Source organism: Pempheris klunzingeri, chromosome 5 (genome assembly GCF_042242105.1).
Source record: "Pempheris klunzingeri isolate RE-2024b chromosome 5, fPemKlu1.hap1, whole genome shotgun sequence".
Lineage (NCBI taxonomy): Eukaryota > Metazoa > Chordata > Actinopteri > Acropomatiformes > Pempheridae > Pempheris > Pempheris klunzingeri.
Genome location: NC_092016.1, coordinates 27,690,443 through 27,707,275, shown reverse-complemented (window position 1 = coordinate 27,707,275; position 16,833 = coordinate 27,690,443). Strand labels below are relative to the sequence as shown.

At 40.3% G+C, this 16,833-nt stretch overlaps 1 protein-coding gene across 2 annotated transcripts in view; it reads left to right on the top strand.

Annotated features, from left to right (window-relative positions):
• LOC139201484 (anoctamin-1-like) overlaps positions 1–16,833 on the top strand; it is a 62,392-nt gene that overhangs the window by 8,688 nt on the left and 36,871 nt on the right. For both annotated transcript variants that reach the window (XR_011584314.1, XM_070830812.1), the window contains exons 4-11: positions 63–214; positions 1,940–1,994; positions 2,346–2,394; positions 2,663–2,718; positions 2,909–2,947; positions 4,242–4,306; positions 5,813–5,947; positions 14,380–14,540. Coding sequence is in view for 1 of the 2 variants with exons in the window: in XM_070830812.1 (XP_070686913.1) it covers positions 63–214; positions 1,940–1,994; positions 2,346–2,394; positions 2,663–2,718; positions 2,909–2,947; positions 4,242–4,306; positions 5,813–5,947; positions 14,380–14,540 (712 nt within the window). In the remaining variant the exon portion in view is untranslated. The remainder of the gene's footprint in view (positions 1–62; positions 215–1,939; positions 1,995–2,345; positions 2,395–2,662; positions 2,719–2,908; positions 2,948–4,241; positions 4,307–5,812; positions 5,948–14,379; positions 14,541–16,833) is intronic.

The window sequence follows — 16,833 nt, the reverse complement described above, 5'->3', positions numbered from 1 at the left end:
AAGTGCATCATTTATAAAGTAACCATGATTGAAATGTGTGTGTGTTTTGTGGGGATTTCTAGGTGTATGAAGTCAAGCAGTCTAACAATGTTGTGGAGAAAATCAGCTCTCTGGTCAGTAAAGTTCTGGAGCCTCTCCACCCTCATGTTGAGGATCATCAATCCAAGAACATCAAACACCTGTCACATACTTTCTCCAGAGAAAAACAGCACCTGTAAGTACACCTTGTCTCTCTCTCTCTCTCTCTCTCTCTCTGTCCAACCTCCGTCCAACATGGACCCTGACAGAGAGCCCCCCCCCCTGACCCTGGGTCTGTTCGAGGTTTCTTCCTGTTAAAGGGGAGTTCTTCCTCCACTGTTTCCTAATATAATAACTGATGCTGCTCATGTGGGGATTCTTGAATCCTTAATGTTGAATTCCTGAATCGTTGGGTCTCTCTCTAATTAAAGAGTTTGGTCTAGACCTGCTCTTTATGGAGAGAGTCTTGAGATAACACTGTTGTGAATTGGCGCTATATAAATAAAGATTGATTGATGGGTTGACCTTTTAGTTCGACCCTCGATGTGAAGAGGATACAGAGGATATGTGGACTAAAGCTAGGTTTTGTCTCGCAGTGTGTGCTTACTGTGAATAGGACTTGATAAAAGTTGTCTTGAATGAACCTAGCAAACTAAACCATGATTCAGCTGTTTCATGAAGCAGACTTGGAGCAAACATGGTTAGACAACCTGGTTTAAGAGCTGCTTGTTTGTTGTCCCCCAGGCCTGCTGTGAGGGAGGGGTGTGTTCATGAACCGATTTATTCTAAACGTGTCATAGAGCCCAGAAAACATATTTTACTCATGACTTCAGAGCAGTGGCAGCTGGCCAACAGCTTATTCAGAGCAGGCAGTTAACAGGCTTGATAGATTTTTAAAAACATTTTGAATAAATAAATGAATGCTAAAAATATTAGCATTGTGATATCGCTTCAAAACATTTCAGTGATACCATCCCTACAATGACCACATAGTGTTTTCTGAACCAGAAACAGGTGGTTGATGGATCACTCTACTCCGCTGTGAATAAACGTACTGTACCGCATTAACCTTGCTGTAGCTCACAGACTTTCCAAGCACCCAGTGACTGGTATTCAAACCCAAGAAAGCTCAGTATTTCCTGTTCACTTCAAATTGGACACGAACAGTGTAAAAACAAGAAACAGCATCAAATTCAACAGTGGTATAAGAAAGAAGTGAACTATTAGTAAGACACAGACAAGTCAAATTACACATTCAACACTTCACGTCAACGTCAGTGGCTTAGATCTCATCACTCACTCAGTCAGTCAAAAGGTAAAATACTGTCAACAATACTTTTATACACTGTAAAAAAAATCTGCTGCCTAACAACAAGGCCACAGAGTGTACTGAGGGGATCGCTGAGAAAATATACTATTTTACTATGTTCTTTATATATTATATGTACCGAGGTTCAATCCTCCAAGTCAGCATGTCGAAGTGTCTTTGGGTAAGACACTGAACCCCAACTTGCTCCTGAAGCAGCTTCAGTGTGTGAATCTGTGTTACTGCTACATATGATGGTGGCTTGGCACAGAAATCCATCTCTTATTTCAGAACATTTGGTGTGCTTAGAGCAGAAGCTCTTCTCTCTCCCTCTCTCTCCCCCTTCCCTTCTGAAGCTGGCCTTGGTTCTGATGACCTCCCATCTCCTATTCTCACTTCACATTAGTGCTTCGGAGGTGATGCATCTCTCAGAAAAACTGCACTGAGCACACGAAATATTCTGAAATCACAAAAACAACAAATATAATCATTTGTTCCCAAAAGGTGTTAGTGTGGAGCAGACTGTGGCGTGCTCTACAGTGAGGGCTCTGAACTTGAACAGCCAGTAACAACAGGTGTGTGCTTTTGTCTTTGTATATATGTGTGTATTAATAGGTTTGACCTGTCAGACAAAGATTACTTCTTCGACAGCAAAACCAGGAGTTCAACGGTAAGTCCACTCACGTTTCTGATGTATCCACCAGCACCATGTTCTGACATGTGTCTGTTACATTTATTCTTACAGGCAGCGTACGGGGAGTTTATAAAATCTCGAAATATGCATGCATTTACTGTATTTATGTATAATATTAGCTGTCACCCTCAGTCCCATGGTGGGCATGCCCTGCCAACTTTCAGAACCACTTTGTCTCAGTTTTACCAGGAGCAACCAGGAATTTGGTTGAGGTCATTATTGCTATTGCAGATAAGAGAATGAATAATTAAACGTCAGCATTTTCTAGTAATATTTTCTTCAGGAACATGGTTAAATTCAGTTCTTCTTGTTTTTATCCCTTTTCAGGTTTTTGAAATACTAAAAAGGACAAAATGCAAGGCCAAGTACAGCATGGGTAAATCTGGATCTCTGTCTCTGTCGCTGCTTGACAAAACAACACTGCACAAGATCAGATTCACTTACACAAATTACACAATTTACACAAAGTATAAAAAATCACACTAATCATGCAGTGCTTGCTCGTCATAATCCAGCTCTCCTATATTTGTCTGCATTTTGAGTTAATTGAAGTATCTCTATACAATATAAGATTGATGGAGCTTAAATAAAAAAATGTGAAACATTAATTAACACCTGCAACTGTGTTTGGTTTCTCTTGGCAGGTATCACAAGTCTCCTGGGGAGTGGTGTCTATACAGCAGCTTACCCTCTTCATGATGTGAGTAGTACTGATCCTGCCACTGATACATTATTATGGGCGGTACCAGTTTCTGTGCTTGTGTTTGAAGTCATTGTCTTCTGTTGCATTTTTGTAATGAAGTACTCAAGTACCATCTTTTCTTCAAATTCATCTTCATTAAATCCTGGTTTACAGTAACTAGTTTTGGCGTTTTTCTTTCCTTTCTCAGGGAGACAATGATGAGAATGCAGAGCCCAATGACAGAAAGGTGAGAAGGTTATTTTTAAACTAACTGAAGCCAGTATAAAAGACTGGTGTTCATGTTTTGAATGTTGTACAGCTTTACACACTTGCCCACATTGAGACTCTGAACCACAAGAGAATCTGTCATGTGTCATGGTGTCTCATGTCACCTGCTCCTGAAAATAGGCTACTCACCAGAATACCCAATGTGTAGTAATTCACTGCTGGAAATAGTCCCCATAATTTACAGCACATTTATAGTTAAATTAAATCAACCCACAGAGCCAGCAGTACAGTCTGTGGACCCACATTTCTCTTTTTTTTGTCTTGTTCCTGAGCACGAATTCTAAACCAATATATTTCTATGAGATTATCTTTTCGTGTCCATCAGTCTTAATTTATATAGCGCCAATTCATAACAGCGTTATCTCCAGACTCTTTCCATAAAGAGCAGCTCATTATTAGAGAGAGACTCAACGATTCAGGAATTCAACATTAAGGATTCAAGAATCCCCACATGAGCAGCATCAGATATTAATATCTGTGTTTGACACGAATCACTATCACAGTTGTAGTTTTCAGTTTAGGGTTGCAAATAGGGTAATAAAAAGATATATATACTAAATGTATCACATATCTAGTATACCCCAAACAGTAATTCCACTGTAACTAGATGATCTATGTTGAGAAAAATTAAATATGTTGATTCATGTATGTAGAAAATTTAGAAAATGAAGTTTTGGATTGGTAGTTCTTACAGTTTACAAAGAAGAGTTGTAAAATTATATGTCTATCGAATATATATCAAATATCTAGTAGGCGATATAGTATCATATTAATAGTAAAAGTTTTGTAGCGTATGCGAAGTGGATGCGTTAGTTTCCATAGTCAATGTAGGTCACATACTTGATTGTTTTCAGAATCGAGGAGGAAACAGTTCAGACTGATGGCTTTAACGGTAGTCTGCCATATTGTTGAGCTGTCAAGGACACTGTTGTGTTTTTATGTTGAAAAATGTTGAACAGCAAGCAGAAACAGTGAGGAAAAGGAGTGTCTATTGCAGCCCAATCTGCATGGTTTAGCTAACAGGCAGCAGTCGCCCTTCTAAAGTTGGTAAACTGGTGGAACTGTCACACTTCAGAATAGATCTTTAGCAGTAAGTGAATATGATGTAGACGTGCAGTCACATTCACTGTTATGGACAGGGAAAGGGAACTCCACCTAGCTGTTGTATTAAATGCAAATGAGAGTACAGGCTCTAACGGCATGATAACACAGGACAAATAATGCAACAAAACACTGTTGATTGATTTCCTCAGCTTTTGTACGAAGAGTGGGCAAACTACAGTGTGTTCTACAAGTACCAACCCATCGGACTTGTGAGGTAAGGATACATTTCTTTAGGTATATATCATTTGCTGCCAGTCATTCTTGCATGGTAAGCACATGGGTACAATGTTAAGAAATATTTTGCCCAGACATTCTTATTGAAGCCTACCTTCTGTACCTGTCCATAAAATCAACTAAAAGTCCTAAACCTTAGTAAAACTCAAGTCAACTCAAGTGTTTTATGTCGAGTTTTGATATGAGTTGAAAGAGTCTCATAAGTATTCACGATTTACGTTCAAGATTTACAGATACAAATCCATGTTAAGAGATACAAAACGGATTTGCAGATAGATGTCACTGCATTTATTTTGCCTTGCGTTTTACGAGGTACAAGCTATATGACATTTACGCGTCACAGCACGGTAGGACGGTCTCAAAATGATCCACTGGAATCTGTTGAGACTCAGACGGATATTTTCATTTGAGAATGCTAAGTTCACGTACAAATGTTGAAATACAAGTTGCAAAGTAGAGGCAGAAAGCAGAAAACCAGACTTCCAGAATCCATGCTCACAGATACAAGAACAGATTTACAGATACCAAATACTGCATTTATTTCTGCATTGTTTTATATGAGTAATCTTAACTCCTTAGGTATCAGTTTTCAGTTATGCAACAATACAAATATAGTGCATTGGCTGTGCACTTCAAGTTAATGCTTATGGCCAGGGTACAAGGAATTGTATAGTAATAGTAATGAACACAGTGGTATCAGATTCATTCAACAGTGAGGACATCGACTGGATGGGGATGCTACATACAGTAGATACAGTAGCTAGATAGGTAGATCTTCCCTCAGGGGAAAATCATGCATGTGGTTTGGTTGAGGCAACAAAAGCACGTTGGTTAAGGCCAGGCAGTGTGTGCACAAAGCCAAAAGAAGCAGATTTTTTCACACACTACCTGTCTCTTGTTCTACTGTCTAGATATTATGACATTTTCAGCAAATATTTCAAAAAGCTATTTTAAGATACCAACTGAACTTTATCATACATTTTGTAATATCATAATTAACTCTGAAATATTGATTTGTAAGTACTATGTGTTGGTAGAACTGTTGTCCTGACTTTTGACTTGGACTTGGTATTGAGAGGTATTGTCTGCCATGTCAGTATTAATGTTTGTTGGGGCAGCGAAATAATATTGTTTTGCATATCACGTCATCATTTTATAAATGTCCAAAACAGCTACCAAAATTAGTTAATATTTAAATGTGTGGAGGGTTATCTGTCATATACATGAAAGTATTTATTTTTTTGTTGGTTTGTTATATGTTGATATATGCAATCTAAATCAAGGATCTAAAACATTTTGCTGTGCCCCAATGTGCATTTGTTCTGCAATGGAAAAGGTTTTAAAATGTTTTTGTTGAGGTCTTAAAGAGCACTGATTCTGATGTGTGCATATCCTGAGAGTTGTAAAATTCTCTTTCAGTGACCTGACATCAACATGGTAGTTCTATCTGGTAATCAAAATGATTTGTATCTTTAATGTTGTTTAGGAAGTACTTTGGCGAGAAGATTGGTCTGTACTTCGCCTGGTTGGGTCTGTACACCCAGATGCTGATTCCTGCATCTCTAGTTGGGGTCATTGTCTTTCTGTATGGATGTGCAACAGTCGATGACAACATCCCAAGGTAAACACACACATGCATAGTGTCTCACGAGCACAAACATGAAGCAAAGTCTCTGTCTGTTTTAAGTGGATTATCAGCCTACTGAATTCTTTAACCACTCACTTTCCTCTGCCATTGTGAAGCTGTTCTAATTCAACATATGTGTCTTTTGCTTACATACAGAAAAGAATCCCCTTTCCATATTTTGGGCATTGGTCTAATTAGTTATTGAAGAATTTTATTGAGCATCCCAAAGATCTGAGGATCTCATATGACGTCCAGAGACATCACACATACGTCACACAACCAAAACCTGCTCAAAAAGCACATAAGTTCCTCTTTGCATACGAGATGGCCACACAACACTTCTCCACTATTTAATCAATGGAATCAGTTTCCTCTGTAGTAAACCTACACCACCACCAAGGTGACACTAATAACAATGACCTGTTTCGGACTCTGTCTCTCTCTACCTCTTTATCTTTCTGACAAGCAAATTGCATTATCCTATTGTTCATTGTTTATTCTGTAGTAATTGTGATTCTGTGGCTCAGAGGTAGAGTGGGCCATCATTCAATCGGTGGTTGGGTCAGGTGGTTTGATTCTCCGCTCCTCTAAGTCAGCATGTCAGAGTGTCCCCAACTTGCTCCTGAAGTATAGCTTCAGTGTGGGAATGTGTGTGAAAGAATAGTCTCCAACTGAGATTCCTCCTGTATGAATGATGAACGAATGAGGATGTGATGTAAAAGAGCTTGGACTAGTCGAAATGACTAGGCGCCATTCAAATACAGACCATTTATCATTTAAATGTTTAATCCACCAGAGCAAAAGAACAGATGAAAGCACAGATGCAGGACTGAGTAGAAGTCAGTGAGCGACCATGAATGAAGTTCTGTGCAGTCATAATTATGATCATTATTGTTGGTGTGATGTTTGGCTTATAATGATTAGAGGAGTGAGAGAGGGATGATGGAGACATACATGGCAGACAGAACACATCATGGTAGTAGCAGTAGAGGTTTTACCATTTAGTTGATTCAAACATTGTCATGCATTTTAAATCAGATGTAACAACGTATCAGCTGTCAGGATAAAAGACATAATAATGCAATCAGTTTCTAGATTCTAGATTCTAGTTAGCTAGAGCTGACTCTAGTCTTTAAATCCCACCATCAGAAGCGTCCCAGAAGTGGCTCCGCTAAAGATGCACGCCTGGTCTCTTTTAGACTGGAGCAAGCAGCACAGAGCAGATGAGGCAGGCACAAATTCAGATAATCCGATCAATTTTCAAAATAAAACACCCCGAGCAAACACCACATCAATATTATTTTAAAATCGGTGGCACCAGGCCAGATGTCAACTAGCCAGAGGGTTTTTAAAAATAGACATTTGAACATGCTGTCTGTAGCCTGCAGCAGAACAAAGTTTTGAATACACACAAGAAAGCAGACAGAATAAGAAACGTAGCCTGTTTGCTCACATTAGAAGCATGAAAATCATGGGAAAATGACCAAATCAACACTCCGTGTGAAGCCCCTCTGAAACGCTCTCATGGGATTGCGGGTGGTGCTAAGGAAGGAGCAAAACCAGACTGCAGCTGGAATGTGACACAGGCATGCCCAGTGGGTTTTTGGGGTGAGATGCTGTTGGAAAATATGTGTGTATGTAGCACACAGACAAAATAAATATTGATCTTCTGATCTCACTTTTGTAAAGAAAAAGGTGAGACCGTTTTATTATGAACAACTCAATCATAGACAAAGAAGTTACCAATATCAACAGTGTAAAAGCATAAGAGATAAAGGAAATCAAAGTGGATTAAGAGTTACACAAGCTGTTAAAAACAAATCTCACTATGGAAGCGTCCTATATCATCCAGAAACAAATCCAGAGAAGACAGGAAACCAGGGCCTCCTCTCCTTCCTCTACCTGTTTCTCATCAGCCACAGGATATTATGACACATGCTGCCGGCACACACTTGCAGACACACGCCACACACACTCAGTCGATTCATTAATGTCTCACCTTGGCCCATATCCACACAGTAAAACAAACCAGACTCTCTCTCTATCCTTTTTGTGTGTGTGAATGATTAGTGTCATCGTGATGGCAGTGCTGCTAACCTCCCAGTAAGTGGTTGAAAAGACTAGAAGATACAAGTACAATCTGTATACGTGCACTGTACATGTATACACAGCTTCAAATCAGACAAACGCTACATTTGATTATTGTGTGGGAATCAGTCTGTTGTATTTCATTTCCAAATGATTTTCTTTATGCTTACACTTCAGGAATATTTAAGCAACAGCCAGTTTCTTGAAAGAGTAACTAGCTGAACAACCTGAATTCAACAGTAGGCTTTATCTTCTGATGTCTGAGCATTCTGATTTGATATGAACGTGTGTGTGTTTTGATACAAAAGTACATTAATCAGGGGTACAAGTTAATTAGATTATATGCTTATTCATTCATTCATTATCTATACTGCTTATCATTAAGGGTCACGGGGGAGGTTGGGGCCTACACCCTGGACTGGTCGCCAACATCCTCCATGTTACTTTATTCTCATAGCAGCCCGAGAGCAATCAGTAAATGACCTAGTTTGACAAAAAATGAAAAAGAATCTGGTGTCTTTGGCTGTCACAAGACTGTAATGAACTTGTCCAATCATTTCTTTCAGACCAAATGAAACGACTGGTCGGCCTACCCGCCTGTCTACCTACATACCTGCAGTAACATCAAAAGTATCGTGTTAGAAATTACAAATGCTTGCTCATCAAATGTATTTAAATAGAATACAAAATGCTGGTGTGAAAAATGTATTTGATTAAAATCCAAGTAATTTTGAAAATATAAAACTGCATTCTTTACAATCTGATCACATTTAAGTTGTGTCTCCCGCTGTGTGACTGAAGTGTCTGCACACAGCCACAGAAAAGTTCATTATGCTCTTTGTGATAGTTAAAGTTATAATTTTAAATTAATTAAGTGTCTGTTTATTAACTAATGCCAAATGCCAGACACTATGGTGAGGTTTGAGCCAGTGGCCCAAAAACTCCCGAGTTGACATTCCAGGGGAAAGTCAGTTGTGGTTGGTCCTCTAGAGAGCAGAGGCGGAAACAATGTACTGTTTTTTCTGGTCTCTCTCTTTTTTTTTTTTTTGCTTATGTAGATTTCTACACATATCTGGCAAGTGGCAGGTGCTGGTTTTGGACCGTGTGCGCAGACTATTTCCCTGACAGCTATTAAGAATGAACACAGTAAAATGTCTAAATGTAGCTAAGCTAGAACTGAATTTTGTCCTGACTTACACTAGTTGCTAAAAGTGTATCTCACCATTGAAGCGTCCCACATCAGGATTAACCACACTGTCACAGTTTCAGGCTGCCTGAGTGTGTCTGTGCCTCATACTCCAGCATCAGGCTGGTGCAATAAAGTCCGTTAATAACTCCACTCAGTGGCCAGAGGTGTCCCGAACGGACACCTGTTTTTACCCTTTTCAGTCTCCAGGTTAGCAAATTATCAGTGAGATATTTTACTTTTCGGTCCTGTTCTACTAATGGTATGCTGGGCAGCACTGTGCTCTGACAACTGACCTAGCTAATGTTTTGTTGTTGACTAAGCTCCAACCAGTAACTATAAAGAACACGGGTCCAATTACACCCTAGGCTATGAATTTTTATGCAATTATTAGTTACCTTGATTCTGCAAAGAGGATGAGCGCTCACAGGCTCTCTGCCACTGTCCTGCCCTGCATGTGCTGAGTGGGAAAGCATCTGCCTTAGTAACATTAGTCTACACCTGCTAATATTAAATTCATGAAAGTAAAATTGGTTTGGCTTTGTGCTCCTAAAATGAGCTAAGCTAATACAGGGTCAGGAAACAAAGGTTACTTGTGTCACACACACTGACACTTGAGCAGCACAGTGGCCGTGACATGAGCAGAGCATGCAGATTTGAGCCATAAAACACTTCTATCAGGACATGCTGGGTGTACAAATCAGAGATCAGTCATGTGAGATTTAATCTTGGTGCAACCCACACCACAGCATGTCTTTGGCAGAGCATTGTCAATTTAAATTGACTGGTTTAAATGTGTAAGCTGTTGCCTACTCTGGATGATGTATTGTCAGTCTGATATATATTTGCCAGTTGTAGAGCTCATGTTTGATCATTTCTCTTTTTCTCTGTTGTATTTTCAGTCAGCTTGCCCTAGCTGCAATATCTGATTATTTTGATATCGTACCTTCATCTCACAGGAAATTTGTACCAAACACCAAAGCAGCCTCTTTCTTCGAGCTGCTGGTCAGGAAGAACACAAATGAAGTCATGTAGGTCACAAAACTAGTGATAGATAGATAGATAGATAGATAGATAGATAGATAGATAGATAGATAGATAGATAGATTGATACATAGATAGATAGATAGATAGATAGATAGATAGATAGATAGATAGATAGATAGATAGATAGATACATAGATAGATACATAGATAGATAGATAGATAGATAGATACATAGATAGATACATAGATACATAGATAGATAGATAGATAGATAGATAGATACATAGATACATAGATAGATAGATAGATACATAGATAGATAAATAGAAATACTTTATTGATCCCTGAGGGGAAATTCTGGTGCTACAGCAGCAAAAGAGCAAAAGCGAGTCAAAGTGACCACCACCATGAATACAACAATGAATAAGCAGATAAATTGATAAAAAGATTAAAACCAAAGTGCGAGTTAAATAAAATAAAATAAAATATAAACTATAGTGCACGTTAATCAACACGTTATCAACACGTTAGTGTTAGTGTTCTAGTCAATGCTTTAAAACACACTAGAAGCGTAGAACTTTTCAGAAGTATCCCAGAAGTGGCTCAGTGCTCCACTCCGCTAAAAGATACCAGTGGCCCTACTGCGTCAAGCAGCGCAGAGCACATGAGATGTGCAGGAAGTCAGACAAACAAATGGTCAGTTTTCAAAATGAAAGCCCCTGTGCAGATTTTCAATCCTATATTCCACTGCCACATCAATATTATTTCATAATTGGTGGCCCAAGGCCAGACAGAGGGGTTTTTAACACCATGTTTGATGAGAGGTGCACCTTGGATGTGGAAAAAACCTTTTCACTTTCACTTTAGCTGTCTGATACTACAGCACAACAAAGCCCAGGCAAAATATGAACCGTAGCTTGGTTGGGCATGGTAGAAGCATGTAAATCACAGGAAAATGGACAAATCAACATGCGTGTTCATGTGTTTTGGGGGAGGGGCTTTGGAGGAAAGCCTGAGGGGAGGGGGTGGGATGTTTTCAGTTGAATACTTTCAAAATCTAGCCACTCTAGCCAACGCTGTAGACTCTGAAGCACAGACAGAAAATGATTGAGCATAAACAGGGGCAGACACTATCTTATCTTGGTAAGATATGGTGTCTGCATCTGGGGAAATGGTTCATGCTTTCACAATACTGCAAACAAATTATTGAGCTGAGTCCAGCTGAAAATGTGATGTCAACAGACTGCAGGCCACTGATTGGCCAGGGAGTGACATCACTGGATGAGTCATGAGAGTGACTTGTTCAGAAGAATCAAACCCTCCGTTTTTAAAACCCTGGCAACAGACCGGGCGTTTTATATTATTTCTGTGAACGAGGTAAACGGTTACACACAAACCAAATGCTCCATGTCCTTAGTTGTGTTTGTGCCGCTTACAAACTATGCGACTGGAGTTTCGGGACGCCTTGCTACAACGACCCCACCCACTCGAGTCGAGGCGAGTCGAGTAGTGCTAAAACTGTGTAATGGAAAAGCGCCATTAGTATGTACCATCATCATCAAAGGAGGCAGAGGAATAGCTAAGCATTAGACAGTTGGAGAGGGAGGGAACCATCTGTAACCATTAAAGTAACTACTACCACATCTGCATATTGTGTAAACAGCTGAGGGATAAGCTAGAAAGACACTAAAAGAAGGAGAGAGCTGTGAGTGTTTGAGCCGAGACAGTTTAAATGTATGGAGGGTAATTAGCTGCTGCAATGATTAATTAACAGGGATGAGAGCAGCAAAAATGCAGCAGGGCAGCCCATCAAGCCACAATTGTGTCTGGGCAAACCGCTACATATTAGAGAATGACTTTCTGTAACCTCTAATCACGATGGATTAAAATCGTTATCAGTATCGTTTAATTGTAGTTTATTATGTTTAGCTACTGTTTTTAAGCAACTTGCAGGTTAATTTTTTTCTGACATTTGTATTTAACCATGTCTGAAAATGACCATTTTTAAGGGTAATGCAGGATTTAATATATTTTACAAGATATAAGGGCAGAAATGTAGAGAAGAAAGTGGCTTTTTTCCTCAAAGCTCCTAAAACGCTCTTTATTTCAACAACACGTCATATGACGTAATGTCAGTCGCTGTCCACTGCAGTAGTAGGAGGTGGTGAGTCTGAGCAGTCTGTTACAGTGAGTTGGTGTGTTTTCAATAGGTTTTTGTGGCATTTGACCATATATCATCATGGTCCTTTATTGTGCAGGTCACACAAACTCTAACTGCTAAAGAGTTTGGTCTAAACCTGCACCTGGAAAGTGTCTTGAGATAACGCTGTTATGAATCTATATAATTAAAGAATTATTGATTGTTCGAACGTGTTTATTTGTGGTGCTCATTTTAGACCAGTCTTCCCAGCTATGTGATGGAGTTTTACAACTGAAAGCTGGCTCTGCCGCTGCAGCAGGCGGTGGTCACAGACCCGTCAGAGACTCAGTTCAACCAAAACGTGCTCTGTGCACCGTAAGTCTGGTTTTCTAACTTTTGCTAACTACCAAATTTGTCAGCAGAATGATTTCAGTAATGAGAAGCATTAATCATTAAGCGTGTAATCAGGCAGCAATCTCTCTCTCTCTCTCTCTGTCCCTATACACATTGATTGAATGGGGTCTCTAACCTGCAAGTTGCACTTTAATACAATGTATTATCACTCATTGTTATTGCACCATTGGTTTTGTCCCTGGTGCCCTACATTTTGGCCATGATGCCTCCATACATTTGTATTTATCAATGGTCAAAGTGGCCTCGCCCTAAAAATGACTGAATTCCCAGTCCGTTCTTTGATAAAGGGTGTGACAGTCAGACCTTTAAGTTTTGCATTGTAACCATGATAAGTGAAGCAAGAGCAGTCATCTCGTAGTGGGACACCTCGGCAACAAGTAATACGCTTACCTGGAACATTCGATATACTTGCTTACTAATTTCCAAAACACATATATTTCTTGGTATTCCCAAATCTTTTGATGTCTTTATGTCCCAATTAGGTGTGTTGTGATTTACTGGTAACTGATAACCATGATCTTTAGAAAATGAAATATTGATACATAAAAAATATACATATTCAATTCAATTCAATTCAATTTATTTTGTATAGCCCAATATCACAACAGAGTGTCTCATAGTGCTTTACAAAGTTCACTGAAATAAACAAGTGTAAGCGAACAAACAATCTAATAAAGAGTCCAGCAGTCGATGAGGCCAATGGATCAGTCCGGTGGATCAGTCCGAGGCATCACCTGCCCTTTATGACCCTCCTTCTTCGGGAAGGAAAACATTGTACAAATAATCCCGTGCTTCTTCCCCAGTGCCTCCCGCCTCAACACCCACTTACCTGACGTGACACCCTGATGCAGAAACTAGCTAGTTAGCTAATACCACAGTGTCTTGTCACTAATATTGCTTTCATGGAAAATCATGTCATAGGAGATGGCGTACTCTAGCCCCACAATCATTAGCTTGCCAGTGTGGGAGTCTTTTGGATTTCGTTAAAAAGACTAACCAGTCTGCAGGAAATGCTGATCAACAAAAAGGGCAATACCTCTAACCAGTTCGCCCACCTTTGCCTCCATCTCCCCGAAGGTTACATTTAGGTCTCAGTTGTTGTGTTGTTGCAGCTAAGATATCACGGCGTCCGACTTGACAGTGTTTTCTCTCTCCTGGATATTTGTCAGGCAGCATCAAAGGAGTGAAAGACGCCAGGGATTCAGGTCAGCTAACACTGTTTGAGTCAGTGGAGAAGAAAAGAAAAAGCAGACATGGGTAGTTCATGTAAAGATGAAGTCATCACTAATGACATTCTCGTCTTTCTCGTCTTTGTATGTCATTTGCCATAGACAGAGAATGTGATGAATGGAAAGAGGAAAAAAGTATGTCAGGATATGGTCAGTAGACATTAAGTCCCTGCAGCTGGATGACTCTAAAACTCTAAATGTATCTTTACTTTTCTACACTTACATTTTTATTGGCTGAGAAGTAGACAGCTGTAAGATGGCTCCATCAATACTTAAGGAAGAAAAAATTATTTAGTGGTCCCTGTTTCTGATGAGGCCACATCATGTTGTGCATCACAGCTGAGTGTGTGTGTGTGTGTGTGTGTGTGTGTGTCTTTTCCAGCATGGAGATCTGCCACCCAAAGAACAACATCACCATGTGTCCCCTGTGTGACAGAGTGTGCAGCTACTGGAAACTTAGCACTGCCTGTGGCACTGCCCGAGCCAGTCACCTGTTCGACAACCCTGCCACCGTTTTCTTTTCTATATTCATGGCTTTGTGGGGTGAGTGAATACTCATCAGCTCACTCAAAAATACATTCATACAATTATGGCCCACTTAATGTCAACCTCTTCCACTTGACATCGACTTTGGTATTTGTGAGTTTGGCAGCTACTTGTATTTTGGTAAGTGACATATGTGGGTATAAGTATATAGCATAAGCATAGAGTACAAGCATATAGAAAGGAGAATTGTGGGGAATACCTAGGAAATGATATTTATAGCCTGCCCCCATATTCTAAATGCCAAAATTGTCTCAAATGCACCACAAGCCATTAAAAAACAATAACACAGATAGATGCATGTGTGGGTGTTGCAGCTATTATATTAAGGCCGAACAAGTCCAATTCATTTTTTAAAATTATTAGTTTAGACCCCCCACTTTTACCATGTAGAAAATCAGTACTTTGTTTATCCACTCATCACATCCACGAGAGAATGACCAAATCAATTAAATTCCGTACCGTGATTTCACTGCTACATGGACAGACAGGTACCTGGCACCCAGGCAGCACACACAGGTTGACGGGCTTGTTAAAATATCTTGGGTTCATAACAGCTTTCTGAGTAGCCTAGGTTATTAGTAACCTACAGAAACATTGTGCACAAAATCCCCCCTTCTCTTCTCCGTCTTTCTCTCAAACACCCCCCCCCCTAGAGAGCTCCTCATTCCTGACAATTGTGTCAGTGTAATGCATTTGTTGATTTGGATGTCGGGTCCTCTTTGGATGGTTGATTAACACATAGTCAGAGAACCAGAACCAGTCTGCAATGCCAGGGGTCTGCACTCCCAGGGGTCCGCACTCCCAGGGGTCCGCACTCCCAGGACCCCGCCTCGGCCTGTTACCTACCTGTGACGGCTGTTGCAGGTGGTGAGCCCACAGGGCAGTGGCTCCATGTTATTCCTTAGCCCGTGGATCTAGACCCTGCCACCATACACTCGCTGGTGAGGTCCCCTCCCAGGATTGGCTCCAGGAGGGGGCCCTGTTTTCCACAACCCAGGCGAGGGAACACTGAATTTCTGGCTCCACTTCATACAGGGGTTTTTGGATCGCTCTTAGTCTGGCCTCTCCCCTTGAACTACTTAGCTTTGGGAGACCCTACCAGTGGCTATAGCCCCAGACAACACAGCTCCCGGGTTCACAGGGGCACACAAACTTCCCCACCATGTTGGCGATTCTTTGGGGGAGACTGAAAACCTTGTGCATCATTAATGCACACAAATACACACAGCACAGCGTTCACTTGAGGGCTGGATGCCAGATAGCTAAGTTAAGGTGGGTCACTCTGCTACAAAATATTCAGGAATATGATTTCCTTCTGAAAATCATTTAAGTAAATGTTTGCATTTTATTACAAGTCTTGATACTGACTGACAGCACTGAGCCAAATTGCAGTGGTTGTGGGGAAAGGGAGCTGTTATTAAGATGGTGTATGATTTGCACAGCTACCCATTTCTCTGCAACCTTTGACATTATCGGTAGGATGCTAATGGTCCTGTAATTACAGGTAGAGTGGAGTAACAACAGCAGACTTACAGGCATCTGGAAACTTGGGATATGGAGAGGTTAGTGATCTTAGTGATGGGAATAGCTTAAGGTAAACTAAGATCTTTAAGTATTCTTCTGTCCATCCTTAAAACATCCTCCGCTGTTGATGGTTTGAGAGATTTGATAATTCTCATAGCGTCTGATTCACGGACATTGCTAATGCTGAAGGCTGGCTCCATTGAATTTGTTGGGCACGCATTGATATGATCAGCACAGAAGCTCTGTACAATAGCAGTCAAAGAATCAACAAGGTATTGAAAGAGGTAAAAGGCTTGGTGCGATAAAATAATATACAAACCGATACATTCTAACGCATTACAATTTGACCAGCAGGTTTCCTTACATTAGATGCTATTTTTCACATAAACCATGACCTGCTCTTCGATTGATTTCACTGCCTCGTCTGTAGATGTCATAACTAGGTACATTATATGCTGCTGATGGCAAGTTTTGTGAAGCTAGACTTGAAGCTACTGAATGATGATCACTTTTCGATTTAAAACGTTGTATGTCCAGGTGCCCACCTAATAGACCCTTCGGTTTTGCTTCGGCCCCATGTTATTCTGAAGCGAATAATACAGTGGGGTGTATCAGTGTTGCCTCCCTGTTTGCTAAGTTTATTACATTTTATTGTGAAAAAGCACTCCTTACCCCAGCCTTACCCCAGCCATGGCAGGTGTGCCATTAGTAACTCTCTAAACCTCTAGTTCACTCCATGGCAGTCTCATGTCAACAGCAACAGCTG